Source organism: Fukomys damarensis, unplaced genomic scaffold (assembly GCF_012274545.1).
Source record: "Fukomys damarensis isolate Sample0158 unplaced genomic scaffold, DMR_v1.0_HiC HiC_scaffold_24, whole genome shotgun sequence".
NCBI lineage: Eukaryota > Metazoa > Chordata > Mammalia > Rodentia > Bathyergidae > Fukomys > Fukomys damarensis.
Window position 1 is genome coordinate 3198600 of NW_022900936.1, and position 16401 is coordinate 3215000.

Here is a 16401-nt window from a genome sequence, read left to right on the forward strand (position 1 = left end):
TGCCGAGCCATGCTCAGTCCTGGCACCCAGCCTTGCCCGCCCCCGGGCCCCGGGCCCCCGCCTGTCCCCTCCCACTCCGAGTGCCCGGGCAGCCCCCACCTGTGCCCAGACTCCTCCCCGCTCTAAGACCGGCTCACACAGCCTTTGCTTTTGTTGAAACTGCTGAGCAAAGCGACCCGTTGTCCCCTTGCCCTTCAAGGGCACTGTGCATACTTTCCAGGCCACTCAGCTGCTGCGGGGTCATTTCTGCGGGGCCTATTTTCAGTTCTGTTTTTGTTTTTTCAAAATCATCTTGAATTTCTTCAACTAATCATTAACTCCCCGCGGGTGAAGACAGGCCCTGCGGGCGCTGGGGCTTCTGTCCTGGCTCAGCCGGCATGGAAGGAGGAGGCGCCCGTTAGCTGCTTGTTGGACAGACGCAGCACAGCGTCCTGGTTGTGGTTGGATGAACTGGGGATAAAGGGCCGGGGCTGAAGGGGAGGAAGAAGGAACAGTTTCAGAGAACAGTGATGGAACACTGCCTGTGGCCTGGGCTTAGTTTCGTCGCGTATCTGTGCTCCAGAAACTCGGGCTGTGGGGAAAGAATGGAAAGTTTCAGGAGAAATATAGCTCCCAGTTGGGCCTGGTGTAATTCCAGCACTCTGGGAGGCTGAGGCAGGAGAATCGCAAGCTTGAGTCCTCCCTAGGTAACGTAGTGAGACTCTCTCTCAAAACAAAAAAGGAGCGGGGGTATGGCGTAGTGTGAATGCTTCGGGTTCAGACCCCAGTGCCACTAAAAGAAAAAGGAAGGGGAGGGGATGGAAGAAAGGGGGCAAAAGGAGAAATGAAAAGACGTTAGGAACTCGCTGAGCTCTTCCTGTGCCTGTCTCTTTTGCTACAAGAGAAGTAATATTTGCCAAGGAGATTTCCAGATGAAAGCAGCATCTTCAGGTGCTTGGGACAGTGTTAGGAAGATAGATTCGTAGCATCTCTACAACACCGCATTCCTTATGGTGACATTTCAGTCCGGTGAAGATCGAGGCGAGGACTGTGTTTCCTCAATGAGCTTTATTCCCGGGGTCCCGCAGCTGGAGGACAGAGGTCAGGGTACGTGGGGAGTTTCGGAGCGGAAGGCTCCTGTGGGTGGGGTCATTGCCTGGTTTTCAGGCCAGGCACTGGGTGACGGGGAGAGTCTCAGAAAAGCACTGGGGACGTTCACTTTACACAGGCATTCGTGTGACTTGCGCTTAGGAGAGGAAAGATGTTTTCGAGGTTGGCGTTGGCCTGTTCTGTTTTGACTTTTATGGATCTGTTTTCTGGTCCCTTAGCCACATCGCGTCCAGTTTGTGAGCTGTTGCCCTGGTGGGAGGACAGAGGTAACCAAAGGGAAACGAGGCCCCAGAGCCGCGCTGCACTCCCTGTGCGGACGGAGAGCAGCGATGGGACTTCTCATCCCCAGGGTCTGAGCGCCGGTCCCCTCTGTGGGGTCTCCAGGCATCCACAGTACCCCCTGCCTGTGTGGAAGGGAGGTCAGTGGAGGAGCTGCTGTGCTCTCCCCGGCGGGGTTTCCCAGAACATGTGAGTTAAATCCACTCCTGAGAAAGGAAAAACTGACAACAAACAACAGCACCTGGCCCACAGGGGAAGTTTGAGTCTTCTCTTTTGAAAAAATAAAAAAACAAAAAGACCCTTTACAGTGTACTCGCTTGCAGTCTGAATGCCTCTGGTCTTTCTGTCCATTCTATTTTGGGTTAAGGCAGACAGTTTGTTCTGAGACCCAACAAGGCCAAAGCTTCCCAGCACGTTAGGAGCTTGTGGTCGGGAGCTGTCCCTGGGGTCCTCGGGGGCACACAGGACCCACCCCATGAGGGGAGCCGGGTACGTGGTGGTTATATCCGCTCCATGGCCCTGTGCCAGGGGTGACCAAACTGTGTGAAAGCGTGTGTTTTAGAAGGTGATTGTAGTAAACGACACATTGCCGTGAATCCCCTCATAATATTCCCTGAGGGTCTTTGTGACATGAGATCAAAAATACGGTGAGTGCTGCTGCCCAGGGCCCGCCAACAGAAAGGCAGCTCATAAACACACGAGGCTGTGTCCTCACCCACCTTACTTGCTGCATCTGGCGCCGTGTGACTCCCGGCTCTTCCTCAGAGTTAAAATGACCATGAAAGGGAAACGTTTCGAATCAATTCAGTGCATCAAGGCGGCCAGGACAGCGCAGCTAGAGACTCTCAGGAAAGAGGGCTGCAGAGCTGCTGCAGGAGGGGCCAGGACGTGGGAGGAGGGTGTGTGAAGCCAAGGGGCGGATTTTGGGGGAGCCTCATGGCAGTGTTTTTACTGTAAAAAATTAAACACTGTACTTTTTAGTTGCACCTCAAATTTGATGAGAAATTGGGTTTCTTACGGAATGGTAGCATTCGGTGAGTGTGAGTGTGTATGAGCGCGTGTGGCTGCTCTGGACCGGCTGCTTACAGAACCTTACCCAGCTGCCCTGAGGCGGCTGCCGAGCATCGCTCCTGCATTTCCCTAATCTCTGGGTTTCGCTCAGGCTCGTTTCCCTGAGCCCAGATCGCAGTCAGCACCTCACTGGCACGGCAGGCAGTGAGGGCCCCACCTTTGGTGACACTGCCCCCCCGACCCGGAGGTGCTGTGCGGTCCTCTCAATGTCAGTCGCACACAGACCCAGGGACTGTGCACCCGCAGTGCTGTGCATCCGCAGTGCTGTGCACAGTCCACCAAGCCTGCCTTCTCACGTCCCTGTCCCTTCCAGCGTCGTGGAGCTCGGTGTCTCGCTTTCACCGTTTTCTGCTCCACTGAGCTCATCTCCACGAGGCAAGGTCTCACCGTCTCCTCTTTCTGAGGCCTCCGTGCGCCTCGGGGCTCCGGGCACCGCGCAAGCTCTGTTTCCTGATGTGGCCTGACTTGCGCACCTCCCTCTTTTTCCTCCTCTCTCCAACAAACAGCTTTACATCCAGCCCATGATGGGCGCCGGCCTGAACTACGAATGCTACCGCTTCGGCATCTCCCCGTCCACCAACACGCTAGTGATCGGGGCCACCGTGATGGAGGGCTTCTACGTGGTCTTCGACCGAGCTCGCAGGAGGGTGGGCTTTGCGGCGAGCCCCTGTGCAGGTAAGCATCCGGGTGACAAGCCCTGCACGGCACATCGGTGCCACGCAATGGTTTCACACGTGCCTGTGACGACGGGTGGCAGGCTTGCTGGCAGGACTCAGTGACGGCATCCTGGGAAGCCTCCATCCCAGCGCTGCGCACACTGCAAATACTAACGTGTTGGTCGGCACAGGTGCCTCTCCCAGGAAGCAGAAGATCCCATCCCACACCAGCCAGAAATGTACTTGGCGCCTCTTGATTTTTAAATACGGTTTTGTTTTTTGGGCCTCGTATGTGCCAAGCACGTGCTCTCCCACTGAGCTCGACCTTCAGTCCTTAAATTACAGCTTTTTGACAGTTAATGGCAAACAGAGAAGAAAATTGATATATAAGTCGCTGTGTTTTCCCCTTGAAGCAGTCTCACCATGAAATAAAGAGCACCAGGTACGACCCAAAGTATGATGTGTTTAAATAAGAAAAATTGATTACAGCGAAAGACACATTGCTGCGAACCCCTCTTGCTGAACACCCTCCTCCCCTCCTCCTGCCCCTTCCTGCAGCCGCTCTGGAGCCCTCTTTCCTGAGTGTCTTTAGCTGCGCTGTCCCGGCTGCCTCGATGTCCTAAGTGGATCCAAAACGTTTCCCTGTCACAGTCATTTTGACTTTGGGAAGAGCCGGGAGTCACACGGTGCCGGATGCAGTAACTAAGGTGGCTGAGGACACAGCGTTGTGTCTTTACGAGCTGCCTTTCTGCAGGATGGCGCTCGGCAGCCCGATTCACTGTATTTTTTATCACATCACATAAAGACACTCGGGAAAGAGGACTCCAGAGTTCCTTCAGACAAGGACGGTGGCAAGGACAATGGGTGAGTGTGTTCAAAGTGAGGGGAGGATTTTCTAGGCAATGTATCTTTTACTATAGTTTTAATTGAAATACTCAATATTTTGATGCCCCTTATAAATGCTTTTCGTTGCTATCTCTTGAAATCCTAGAATAATGAGGCCCTGGAGCCATTTGCCTGGGAGAGTGCTTCTGAAAGGCCCGAGTGAAGATCAGGCAGGTGATGCTGATGGGACAAGTGAGCCTCAGGCCATGGCCTTGAGACAGAACAGGGGCTCGGGTGGGGTTCACATGGCCCCGGCTTCCAGGAGGATCAGACTTCAGACTGGCAGGCCTGGCTGGCCTGGAAGAGGCAGATGGAGGGGACTAGGTGAGGGTGAGCTGCTGGAGACCGGGCAGGGAAAGCCTGCCGGGGAGGCGGCCAAGATAGCCGCAGGATTTCAAAGGACAGAAAACATTTCAGTCCACTGGACCTGGGATCGGGGACAGAATGAAACCCTACAGTTGTGCTGGTAGGGCACTAAGGGAGGGAGAAACAAAACTGTGTAAGGTTTAGAGAGAACTGATGAGAGGGAGGAGGAAGAGTAAACACTTTGGGGGCTGACAGTGAGGATCTCCGTGCAGTTGAGAAAAGGGAATTGGTAACGTGATGGGGAAGAGCCTGAAATGGTAGAGAGAACTATGGGACAAGGAGGGACGCTGGCCTGGCCAGCTGAGTGGTTTCTGGTGCTGGGGATTGAACCCACTGAGCTATGTCCCCAGTCCTTTTTTGAGACAGGCTCTTACCAAGATGTTCAGTTCCTCATGCTGAGCTCCACCTTGAGATCCTCCTGCCTCTGCCTTCCGTAGTGCTGGGGTCGCAGGTGTGTCCCACCGTAGATTCCGCCTGTGTGTTAATACCCGGATCGTGGTCTCTGACTGGAGCAGGGGAGTGGTTTCGCGTGTTCTTGGGTCAAAACACTAGCATTTCCAGAGTGCAACCCGGAGAAGGGAAGAGAGTGATAAGAAAAGGAAAACGACTGCATCCCTGTGCACGGCGTTGTGTGAGTAGTAGGTGGCGATGGATCTTTGTATTTTTGTTTCTTTGTCTTTTGGGTCCTGGGGATCAGACTTGGGACCTTGCGCTTGTGAGACAGGCGGTGGCACCACTGAGCTCCAACCCCGGCCCGTCCATCGATGGATCTTCTTAAACCTCAGTGCAGGATTGTTTGTGGCTGAACAGAGCTGCGATCTTGGCGCTCGTGGAGGAAATGTTTGCACAACCCTCCCCCCGCCTGTGGTGTGGTCAATGCCCAAGGCCCCTCTCGGTGGCACTGGGGGGACTGGGAGCCCGAGATGTCCCTGTAGCTCCCGGTGGTGAGTGTTCAACTTCTCTGTAACCACAGGAACCCAAGCACTGCCACGGTTTTGCCTGTAGTTTCTGCTCTCTTGTTAGTTACTGTTAAAGTCGGGGCTGCTATGGCAACGGCTGTCACCGCGTCCATGTAACCCCACCCAAGTGTAGTGACCTTGTCCCCGGGAGCTGCTGCGTGGACTCGCTTCCTGCTCTGTGTGGCTGGGGGTGGGGGGACGTTCCCCGTGCTTCACCCCAAACTGTCGGGTGCTCTTTTGTACGGTTTCCGGTCGTCGATCTGTTCTGAGTGCATTTTGGGTCTTGGCACTTAACCATCCACCCTCACCAGCTGTGGGAATAGACCCTGATCTCCACCTCCTCTTCGTGCAAATTATGTGGCCATTAAAGCAATGGCTTTCCCCAGGGCTGCATTAAAGGAGCCGGCCGGGCTGGGCAGCACTGTGATAAATGGAATGCATGCCCAGCCTTCCTCTCGGGCTTTATTTTTAACTCTAAAATGTTTCCAGTAATAAAGTGCTGTACATTATGAAAAGCCGTGCAGTGTCCGTCCGTGCCCACGGGGAATGAGTTCCAGGGCACCTCGCGGGTAGCAAAATCTGAGCCTTTTACGCAAAGCAGCAGAGTATTTCTCGTGGCGTGTGCACCTGCCCTCCTGCCTTGCACCCCCCTGGATGCTGTCCCTGCCTCTCAGAGAGCTGATCTACTCCACCCCTGCGGGCGCAATGATGGAGAAAGTCCAGTCGACAGAGAGATGCACTTTTTCCAATATTTTCAGATCCCACGAATGTTAACATTGTGTCATTTTTTTCTTCAAAAGTTTGTCATAAAAATAAAAAAAGATTAGGGGATGCTCTGCGCCAGCCTCTCCCCTGGAGTTACTCTGTCTTGCAGCTAATGTATATTCTCCTCATACTTGCATGGGGTTGTAATCTGACTGCATAGGTGTGAGCACTCTTATCGGGTATCTGGGACTGCTACACAACACCTCCCCAAAAATTCAGCAGCTCTCTTTTTCTGGGGGTTGAACCCAGGGCCTTCACATTGGGCCACATGCCCAGCCTTTTATTGAGATTTTTTATTTTTGAGACAAGATCTCACTAAATCACTAAGTTGCCCAGTCTGGGCTTGAATTTGTGATCCTCCTGCCTCAGCCTCCTGAGTGCTGAGATTACAGGGTGACGCGTCTGCATCTCTTAGCAGCTCTTTGTTACAGTTTCTTGTGCTGGCTGGTTCTGCTTCAAGGCCACCACTGGGCTATTGGCAAGGGTCCCCCCTCCCTCATCACCACAGCTGCTGCGTGGCCTCAGGAGCGGGCACCTGGTCACCCCAGAGCGAGTGACAGACAGAGCAGCCGGACACTCAGGATGGAAGAAGCCACAGCCTTCCGGTGACCGATCTCAGCAGGGACATGCGTCCCTTCTGCCTGGGCCGGTCAGTGGCACCCAGCAGAGGGGCCAGCACGGGCTGAAGCCAGGAAACAGGTGCCTGGGCGCGGTCTTCGGAGCTGCCTGCTAAGAAGTGCAACAAACGTGGGTGTTGTTTCTAATGTTTGCAGTTACGCAGTACCGCATGGGACATCTCCGTGCCCACGAGCGAGACCTTCCAGGAGCAGTTTCTAAATGAGTCGGGACGCCTGTGTTTATTGTCACTGGCTGTTTTCAAGTTCGTCTTCGAGGTCATTGAAACCCCGGCTTCCTTTCCCTGGAAGGATTTGCACACTGGGAGTCTCTTGTGTTTCACCAGTTAGTGTGTGAGAGACCTCGTGACACCTGAGTGTGTCGTCACGTTCGGGATTCCAAGGCGGTTGACGTGTTCGAGGGATGTTTCTGCTTTTTCTCAGAGGGTGAGTCTTTCTTACCCTGTCTGGTGCACGTTTCTCTGCTTTTCTGAATACTTCGTGTGTATGAGTTTCTTTGGGTTTTGTTTTCTAATCTCTCTGATTTTTCTTTGTATTTGTTTTTGATGTCTTCACTTTTTTAAGTTTAGTGAAAGCGAAGTTACCAGTTTTTTCCTGGTTTATTTAAGAAAGCCTTGGGCTGGGCATGAGGCCAGGGTAGAGTGCTCCTCTAGAGTGTGTGAGACTGAGTTCCAACCCTAGCAATGCAAAAACCAGCAAACCATAAGGAAAGAGGTTCTTTCTTCATCTAAGAGAAAGATAATTTTTTTTCTAAAGAAACTGCTTACATTGTTCTTATTTTTCTTCTAACGTGTGAGCTACATATCTGATTTTTGTAAGGATTCTCAATTTTCTCAGCATCGTTTACTGAATATATGACATTTTCCTTCCTGATTCTTCTAATAATTTATTATGAAATTAATACATAAGAAAGACTAAAAATATTACAGTGATGTCCCTGTATACCAACTATGCAGACTTAATCATTTCAGTGCTTTCCCATTTGCTATTATATATGAGTGTGTCGTTTTTGCTGAACCACCAGCAGTAAGTTACAGATCTTAGGACATTCCTTACGCATCTTAAAATTATAGGAATTTTTCTACCTGATTACCGTGCGTGCTGTGATCACATTTTCTTGCGCTGCCAGTCTTCCTAGGAATACCTATTACCTGCTGTATTCCCATGTGTCCAGTGGTCCCAGTTTCCCTAGCTGTCCTGTTCTTTCAGAGGTCAGTTTTGTATTTGGTTGGTTCTGGGTTTGGGTTGGTCTGCTGGCTTGTTTCTGCAAGCACAGTATTCGGTTTATTTGAGTATTTCCTAATGGTAACGTTTAACTTGTGCATTCAACTTCATACTTCCAGTACACTGGAACTTTACATCTAAAATCTCAGATTCAGGTAAAATATGATCTTTAAGGAATGTCAGCAGTGTATTACCCTTTCTCCTGTTGTTGGACACGATACCGACACTGATAAATTAAAGGAAGAGAGGTTTACTTTGGCTCTTGGTCTAGTCCACAGTCTGCTGGCTCCATTCTGCTCCACCCATGGCAGCCAGGAAACAGATAGGAAGGGGAGGAGCTGGGGGCAGGAGCATACTGGCCTACATCACCCCAGTGCCCACCTCTTCCTGCCAGGCCCCACCCACAGCAGCACAGGCAGCTAGGAGCTGAAGGAAGGACAGAGCGACTGATGAGCACAGCACCTGTGATTCAGTCCCCTTCAGAGCTCCACCTTTGAACACCTGCGACGTTCAGGAAACATTCCAGGTCATCAAACATAACAAGTAGCATCTTTGTCTTCTGCCAGCCCCTGTAGCTGGATGATTTCTGAGCATCCTATTCTGTCCCTCTGGGGTTGCCGTAATTCCATCTGTCTCCTGCACTGTGCATTGTACTGCACTGTGGATAGTTACAAGACAGTGTCTGCCAGGGTCTGACACGTCTCCTTATTCTTCATTAATATTGTCCTGGCTCTTTCTGCCTTTTAATTAATTTCATCAGGATGCCTGAAAACACTATTGGGGTGTTAATTAGGACAGCATTGAATTTATACTTTAGCTAGGAAAGAAACCAAGTTTTTACCATATCAAATCTTTTCCCCAAGAATATGCTAATTTTCTGCATTTGTTTACTTCTTCTCTTATGTCAAACTGCAGTGTTTTGTAATTTTCTTCTAAAAGGCCTTACACATAGGTTTGTTACTGGGTCCCTCTTAGTTGTTGTTACTGTAAATGGCATTATTTTACATGGCATTTTCTAGTGGGTGGTTTGGTGTACAGGCGTGCAGTTTTTGCTTAGTCCTCTGTTATTGAACAGTTTTTAGAATCACTTGGATTTTCCATTAACATACTCAGAATCTGCCAATGACGCATTTTCAATCATTTGTAACCCTTGTGTCTTAAACTATATCTGTATGTCTTGTATTTGATGTATCTCGTATATGGCAGCTTCTACATCATGTTGAGTGGGGACAGTGGCCTTTGCTGTCTGTACCCACGGGATTGCTTTTCGTGCTTCACCACTGAGTGGGTGGAGATTCCCTTGTTGACACTAAAGTCAGGGGTTCAGTTTCCTCAGAGTGTTCAGGATGGGTGGGAAAACAGTTGTACAGTTAATACTAACATCATGTGCTTCACATCCTAGCAATCCCTTCCTAGGTACGTACAGAGGAGAAATTAACGCGTAGCAACCCAAGGCTGGATGAGAAGGTTCCTGGTAGCTGTATTCAGAAAATGACTAAGTACAAATTACTTGAGACTACTTGCCATTTCCTCCAAAGTAAGGACAAACAGAAGAAGCTCACTGCCTCACAGCAGGCCTTACATGCTGAGGCTCAGTTGCTCTAGGAAGGGGCATATAAAACACTTGTAAAAAGTCTGTTAAAGATAAATGCCAAAAACCTCATTCATATCTCAGTAGTAACTTTTTAAAACTTCACTTGTGATGCATTTAAGTGTAAAAAATGTTTACTTTTGTGTATTTAAATATTTTAGTCTTTTTCTTTCAGGCTCTTGGGTTTGCTGTCACATTTTAAAAGGCTTTTCTCATGAAAAGTCCTTTTCGCTCATTTGAATGCTTTTATATTTGATTTACCTTGCACTGAATGTCTGGATTACACTCCCCGCCAAGACAACTACCCCGTTGTTCTTACATTTATCATGTACCAATAGTGTCATTTATCAATAATCCATCTTGTGTTTGGTACTGGGGATCGAACTCAGGACCTGGCACTTTCGAGGCAGGCGGCGGAACCACTGAGCTAAATCCCCAGCCCGATGATCCATCTTTCATTCACTACTTTGAAATCCCACAATTATCACAACCAAAATCAGTGTTTGAGAGATGTTGGTTTCTGAATTTTCTCTTATTTTTCACTTTACTAGTTCCTTTTGTTGTTCTTTTTCCAGAGCTTCCCTGCTTTGCTTTCTCACTTTTTCTTTTATGGACTTTTGAATTGATTTATTTTAAAATCTGCTATTTTCGTGAGTTGTTAATCGCTTCAGACAGCTCTTGTGTGAACTCATGCGACTGCTCGTATTGTTGATGAGTTCATCTTGTTTTTACGTGGGCTGACTTTTCTCTCACACTGAGCTCATTCATTTTGCCATTTGTTGGTGGTGGTGGTGGTTGTTATGAGCTCATCTTTAGTGGCAGTGCTTCTTTCCTTCTTGGAGAGTTCAGTGTGCCTTGGAGTCTTAGTTACTTTCCCGTCACTGGGACAAAACACCTGACACCCACAAATTAAAGGAGGAGAGAGGCTCATTCGGCTCATGGTTTCAGCGGGTTCAGTCCATGGTCTAGTCCATGGTCTCCTGGTGCCAATGTAAATGACCTCGCAGAAGGAGCAAATGACAACCGTTCTCTTCGTGGCAGCAAGGAAGCAGAGAGACAAGGGAGGAACCAGGCACAGAAGTACGCCCTTCCAGGTCACACCCAGTGGGCCACCCCCTGACAGTGTGTTCAGCTATGAACTTACCAAGGATGAGTCCTCTGGCGAGTACGGTGCCCCCATGATACAGCCACCTTCTAATCCCATGAGATCTGGCGGGGGGACGTTTTAGATCTAAGCCACCTCCTTGGATTATCAAAGGTGTTACCTTAAAGTGCTTTGGTTTCTTCTGGGTGTCCTCAGACTGTGAGAACATCAGGATTCTTTACACCAAGCTGTATGAATTCAGAGACCAGCTGCGCTTGAAGTGGAGGACTGAGGGCTCCGTCGCTTATGGGAGAGTCTTTCCTGCCCTGTTCCTTCCACCCCTTGAGCCCTCACGCAGAGCCAGCATCCTTGCTGGTAGAGTTTCCATAGCTTCCTCCCCTGATGAGCCTGACTTTCACCAGCCTCGTGCTTCGAGGGCTGTTCTTGGTGCCTGGGGTCCAGTCTGCTATGCCCTGGGCATCGAGACCCCAGCCCTGGAGACTTTCTGCTCAAGATATGGCTCGCCCTTCTAGGCTCAGCTGTGTTTCTGAAAACTGGAGTTGAGCCAGGCACAGCGACACATGCTTAAGAGGCTGAAGCATGAAAATTGCTTGAGCGTTTAAGTGTTTGGGGCCAGCCAAGGCCGCACGGTGAGATCCCATCTCTTCAAAAGCCATTGAGGATACAGCTCAGTGGTAGAACACATGCTTAGCATGCATGATGCCCTGCACCCGAAAATAAATAAAATAAGTAAAAACCGGGGATACATGTTGTCCTCTTGTGTTAAAATAAGATGACGTTCCACAGTAGCACCTCCCAACTGATGTTGCCAAACAGGGTTTCTCTCCTCTCTCAGTGTCTTTTACTTTGGTTTTATAATTATTTACATTTTTGGGAGACTCTCAATTTATAGGCTTGGGTTTCTTGGTAAGGGTTTGGGGAATCTCTCTTTTTTTTTTTTTTTTTTTTTTTTTTTTTTTTTTTTTTTTTTTTTGGTACTGGCGATCGAACTCAGGCCCTTGAGCTTGCAAGGTAGTCGGCGGAATTACTGAGCCAAATCCCCAGTCTGGGAAGCCTCTTGGTTGGAATCCTGGGGCAGCTTTTCCAAAACACATGGCCAACGTGGATATTTTGGAAAAGTTCGCTGCATGCTTCCCTTCCGCTGCCCCTGCCCCTCCCCAGCTCTCCCGTCCCAGCCAAGAATCCCACAGGATAAGAAGGTGGGGCTGTGAGCAGCTGCCCTCCTGGGTCCTGGAGTCCACGCCGGCCACTGCTTGCCACCTTGGGGCTGTCGGTCACATCACCCGCAGCCAGGAAAATAATAGCATCAGACTGACAACTCTCCCTTATCTTCTTGTATCCAGCGCTTCTGAAATGCCATCCCTTTTTATAGATCGAGACATTTAGCGCCGGCAGGGAATAGATTTCAGCTTGTACAACTCGAAAATACTTCGTGGATTGGGCAGGTGTCTCACTGTGAGTGTTCCGAGCTCTGGGGTGGAAATGATCATCTGGTCTGTGCGTATCTTTAAAAACAGAGGAGTCAGCTATTGAGGACAGAGTTTCGGAGAGGGGGCCTCTCCTGGCCACTTAGACCCCAGACTCAGGCCAGGAGGCTGCAGTTCCTCATTTATGGAAGTCAAAGGTCCTCCCCGGATGCCCTGGGTCCGGAACGCTGCAGCTCCAGAGCAAGAATCTCAGGCCCGAGCAGTCGCATTTGTGGAGAAAAAGTCCTGGCCATTAGGGTTTTTATATTTGCTGAAATGCTGTGTCTTGCCTAGGTGTTCCTTATGGGCTAGGACTTGCCCTTTTGGGTCACAACACGGAGAAAACTCACAATTAAAATTTTAACCCTGGACACTGATGAAAGACTTACAAATAGCAATACAGGAACCACGAGTATTAGCTAGGACAACTCAGCCCAGGCACCATGCTGAGTGCTCAGCATGTTTTAACTTGGTTATCCTTCCAGCAAAAGTGTCTTCTAGGGGCAGCTACGTTCCTATTTGAAAGTCAAGGAAATGGAGGTTAAAGAAGTTAAGATCATTTAAGATCCCACAGACAAGCTGAGCACACTGATGCGGTCCTGTGATCCCAGCTACTCAGTGGGCTGAGGCAGGAGGATCTCAAGTTCAAAGCCAGCCTGGACTCCAATAGGGAGACCTTGTTGCAAAATTTTAAAAATAAATAAATAAATAAAAGGGCTGGGGGTGCAGCTCGCTGACAGTGCCCCTAGGTTCAATTCTTAGCATGGAAACCAAACAACCAGTTAATTAAATAAAGTGATCTTGCAACTCAGAGTGAACCCTCAGGGAACTGGGCTCTGGCACCCGGAAGTCTCTTCTTGCGGAGGGACCCTTCAGGTGTGACCCACGTGCAGGACCAGCGTGTGCTTTGTGTCAACAGACGAGCGTGTCATGAGTGTGCAGACCGCCTGGGAGTCCCACCAGAAGTCACTCCAACCCACTCTTGTGAGACCACAACTGAGGGAGGACACACTGCTCCCAGCTCATGTGTTGAGTCTGACAGCCTTCTGTGGGACGCGTTTTCCAAAAATCATCAGAAGATGCCACGCGCCACTTCTGCTGTGGGAGTAGTAACATGTACATTGAGGAAACTCGCTTTGGTTGGGGCTCTTCCTGTTTTCATTCTGTACACACAGTAAGCGCCAAAAAATTACACATGGACCCCAGCGTTCAGCTTGCTCCATAACCTAAATGTGACCCTCTCCCGGTGTTCCTTGGCAAGCTTTTAAAAGCCATCATCAACATGAATAAATCGCACATATGAGTGGGGTCAGGGTGGTTGCCCACAATGTGCACTGATCAAATCCGAGCTCCCTGCACCCCCTAGTAAGTGCTATTCTACTTTTAGGGTGACTTTTTTTAGCTTCTCCACCTGAGAGGGAATATATGGACCTCGTCTTTCTGTGTCTGGCTCGCTTTGCTTAACACAGTGCCCTCCAGTTCTAAGCTTTCTACAGTGAATGCCAGGCTTTCGTTCTTAATGGCTGAATAATACTCCGCATAATGATACCGTGCGTGCTCCCCATCCTTCGTCTGTCTGTCTGTGGGTGGCCCCGGGCTGACCCTGTCTTGGCTCCTGTGACTGGCGCTGTGCTGCACACGGCCCGGGGCATCTCCCTGCCCTGCAGATCTCCCCTCCTTTGGATGTATGTCCAGGAGCAGGAGAGCAGCTTCACGTGGCAGAGCGAGTTTTGATCGGAGTTTTTCTAAGCAGCCTTACTGAGTGCGCTTGGTGGAAGGCAGCAGTCCAGGCTGGAAGGCCGCCATCTGATCAGGGTTTATGGGGCTGCACCTTTGAAACCGTCAGCACAGCAAGGCGGACAGCTGTCCTCCCGCCTCCCCGCGTCAGCCCCACCACACGCGCGTGCGTGCTCATACCACTCCAGATTACACTTCCCTCGCTGATTTTATAGGAATGGAATCTCAGGCTGTATCTCCTTTTATCCGGCTGCTTTCACTCAGCACAGTTATTTTGAGATTCATCTTGCTTCACCCATTTCCACCTCCTGTGAACTTCTGGGCTGTTTCCTGGCTGAAGTGGGGTTTTTCCTTTACACTGTACTGAGTGCGGCCGCTGTGAACCCAGGAGGCCTCCCAGCCGCTGTACACCCCGTAAGCCCATCGCAGGCTGCAGCTGCTCAGGCGGGAGGTGCACACTGTAAGCGAGCACTGCATCCCCGTGGCCTCAGCTTTCACCCTGGCCTGGGTCGGGAAGACCTCACGCTAGGGACCGCCTGTGGTGTTTGAAAAGTCTTGGTGTGCGTTTGTATCCCTCCTGGATCCGGCCCCAGCAGGTCACAGGACAGGGAGCTGCGGGTGCTTCGCTTCCTACCAGTCTGCCACGCTGTCGTTCAGAGCGTGGCCACACTTCCATTCCTGCCGCCAGTTCTACATCCTCGCCTGCACTTGATGCAGTTCAGTCTTCTTTGTTGTTGTTTTGTTTGTTTGTTTGTTTTGGTGCCGGGGATCAAACTCAGGTCCTTGCGCTTGTGAGGCAGGCGGCAGAACTACTGAGCTAAATCCCCAGCCCCTCAGTCTTTTATTTAGTAAGTATTTAGCAGTATCTTATTATGGTTTCAATTTGCATTTCCCTAATGACTGATAGTCTTGAACATATTTTCACGTGCTTATTCCCAACTCACGTGCCTTTTTTTGGTGAAGACTCTTTTCAACTTTTCTTGTAGATTTCCTGAGTTTTCAGAGTTCTTTGGATTTTGAGGATACCAACTCCCCTGCCAGAAATGTGCCTTGCGGGTCTTTTCTCCTGCCCTTTTCAGTCTCTTGATAATTGTCTTTGAAAGAGAAATTCGTAATTTTGATGAAATCAAATTTATCAGGTTTACTTTTCCTTTTTGGTGATGTAGCTATGAATTCTTTTTTGCCTTTCCAAAGACACAAATATTTCTTCCTGTGTTTTCTGCTTGAGGTTTTATAGTTTTAGAGATGTGTTGTTTAGTGTCCAAATATTTTAACAGATTTCCTTCTGATCTGCTGTTATTGACTCCTAATGGAATTTTATAATGGTCAGAGAATATAGTTCCTATGAATCAAATCCTTTTAAGTTCACTGAAATTTGTTTTATGACCCAGAAAATATCTGTTATGGTAGGTGCTCTGTGTGCTCTTGAGAACAAGTATGTTCCACTGCTGTGAGTAAAGAACCAAACCGGATCAGAGTAGCTGATGGTGAAATTCGCTTCCATCTGCCAGCTCCATTACTGAGAAAGGGCCGTTGCTATTTCTGACAGTGTTTGTGGGTTTCTCCACGTCCTTTCGGTTTCATCATTCTTGCTTCATGTACTTTGAAACTGCTGTTAGGTTTAAAGATGCTGACAGTTATTGTGTCCTATTTGTGAATCAAATCCTCTATGTCACTCTGTCATCGTGGTATTGTTATGGTTTCTGTCAAAAATGTCCCTAAATGTCTTGTGTATTTGGAAGGTGATTGGACCTAAAGGGAGCTGTGTTCATCAGGAGGTGGAGCCTGGTTGGAGGTGCTCACTGGGGCTATGCCTTAGAAGGCTGCATCTCCCTCCTTAGCTCCTCCCTGCTCTCTCTGCTTTCTGGCTGCCTTGAGCTTTCCTCCATGATGCCCTTCCCCTATTCCTTTTCAGTCATGGAACCAGCTGACCATGCGCCAAAATAAACCTGTCCTTCTTTAAGTCATTGGTGTCAGGTATTACAGTATGTCCCAGCGACGGGCAGGTGACTAAGAGAGATATCATATTATATGATATCTTTGTCCGTGGTATTTCTTTTTTATGGGTCTCTACTCTGATACTAATCTAGCACTGTGGGTTTCTTTTCAACCTTTTTAATATATTTGAGTCTACCCTAAGAGTGGGTTTCTTGTAGGCAGCATGAAGTTGGGTCGTTTTATCTCATTTGACAGTGTCTGCTTTTTAGTGGAGCATTTAGGCCAGAGATGGGCAGGCAGTCACCTAAAAGCCAAATGTGGCATGTAGTCTGTGTTTATATGACCTGTGAACGGAGAGCAATTTGTACATTTAAAGAGTTGGGGGAAATGAAAATAAGTGTGTAACACAGAGAGCTTATTATTTACTATCTGGCTCATTTCAGGAAATGTTTGCCAACCCCTGTTTTAGATTGGCTGATATGGCTGTGTATGAGTCAAGCTTCTTGATGCAGGTTCAGCGTCCCTTGTCTCAAATACTTAGAACCAGAAGTATTTGGGATTTTGGGATGTTTTCAGGACTTGGAATATTTATGTGCACATAACGGGCTTTGTGTGGATTCAAGTCTAACATGAAA

The 16401-nt window shown here is 49.2% G+C and overlaps 1 protein-coding gene across 1 annotated transcript in view; it reads left to right on the top strand.

Annotated features, from left to right (window-relative positions):
* Window positions 1–16401, top strand: part of Bace2 (beta-secretase 2) — a 46769-nt gene that overhangs the window by 19937 nt on the left and 10431 nt on the right. The window contains exon 7 of the mRNA XM_033755932.1: window positions 2946–3114. Coding sequence (XP_033611823.1) covers window positions 2946–3114 — 169 coding nt within the window. The remainder of the gene's footprint in view (window positions 1–2945; window positions 3115–16401) is intronic.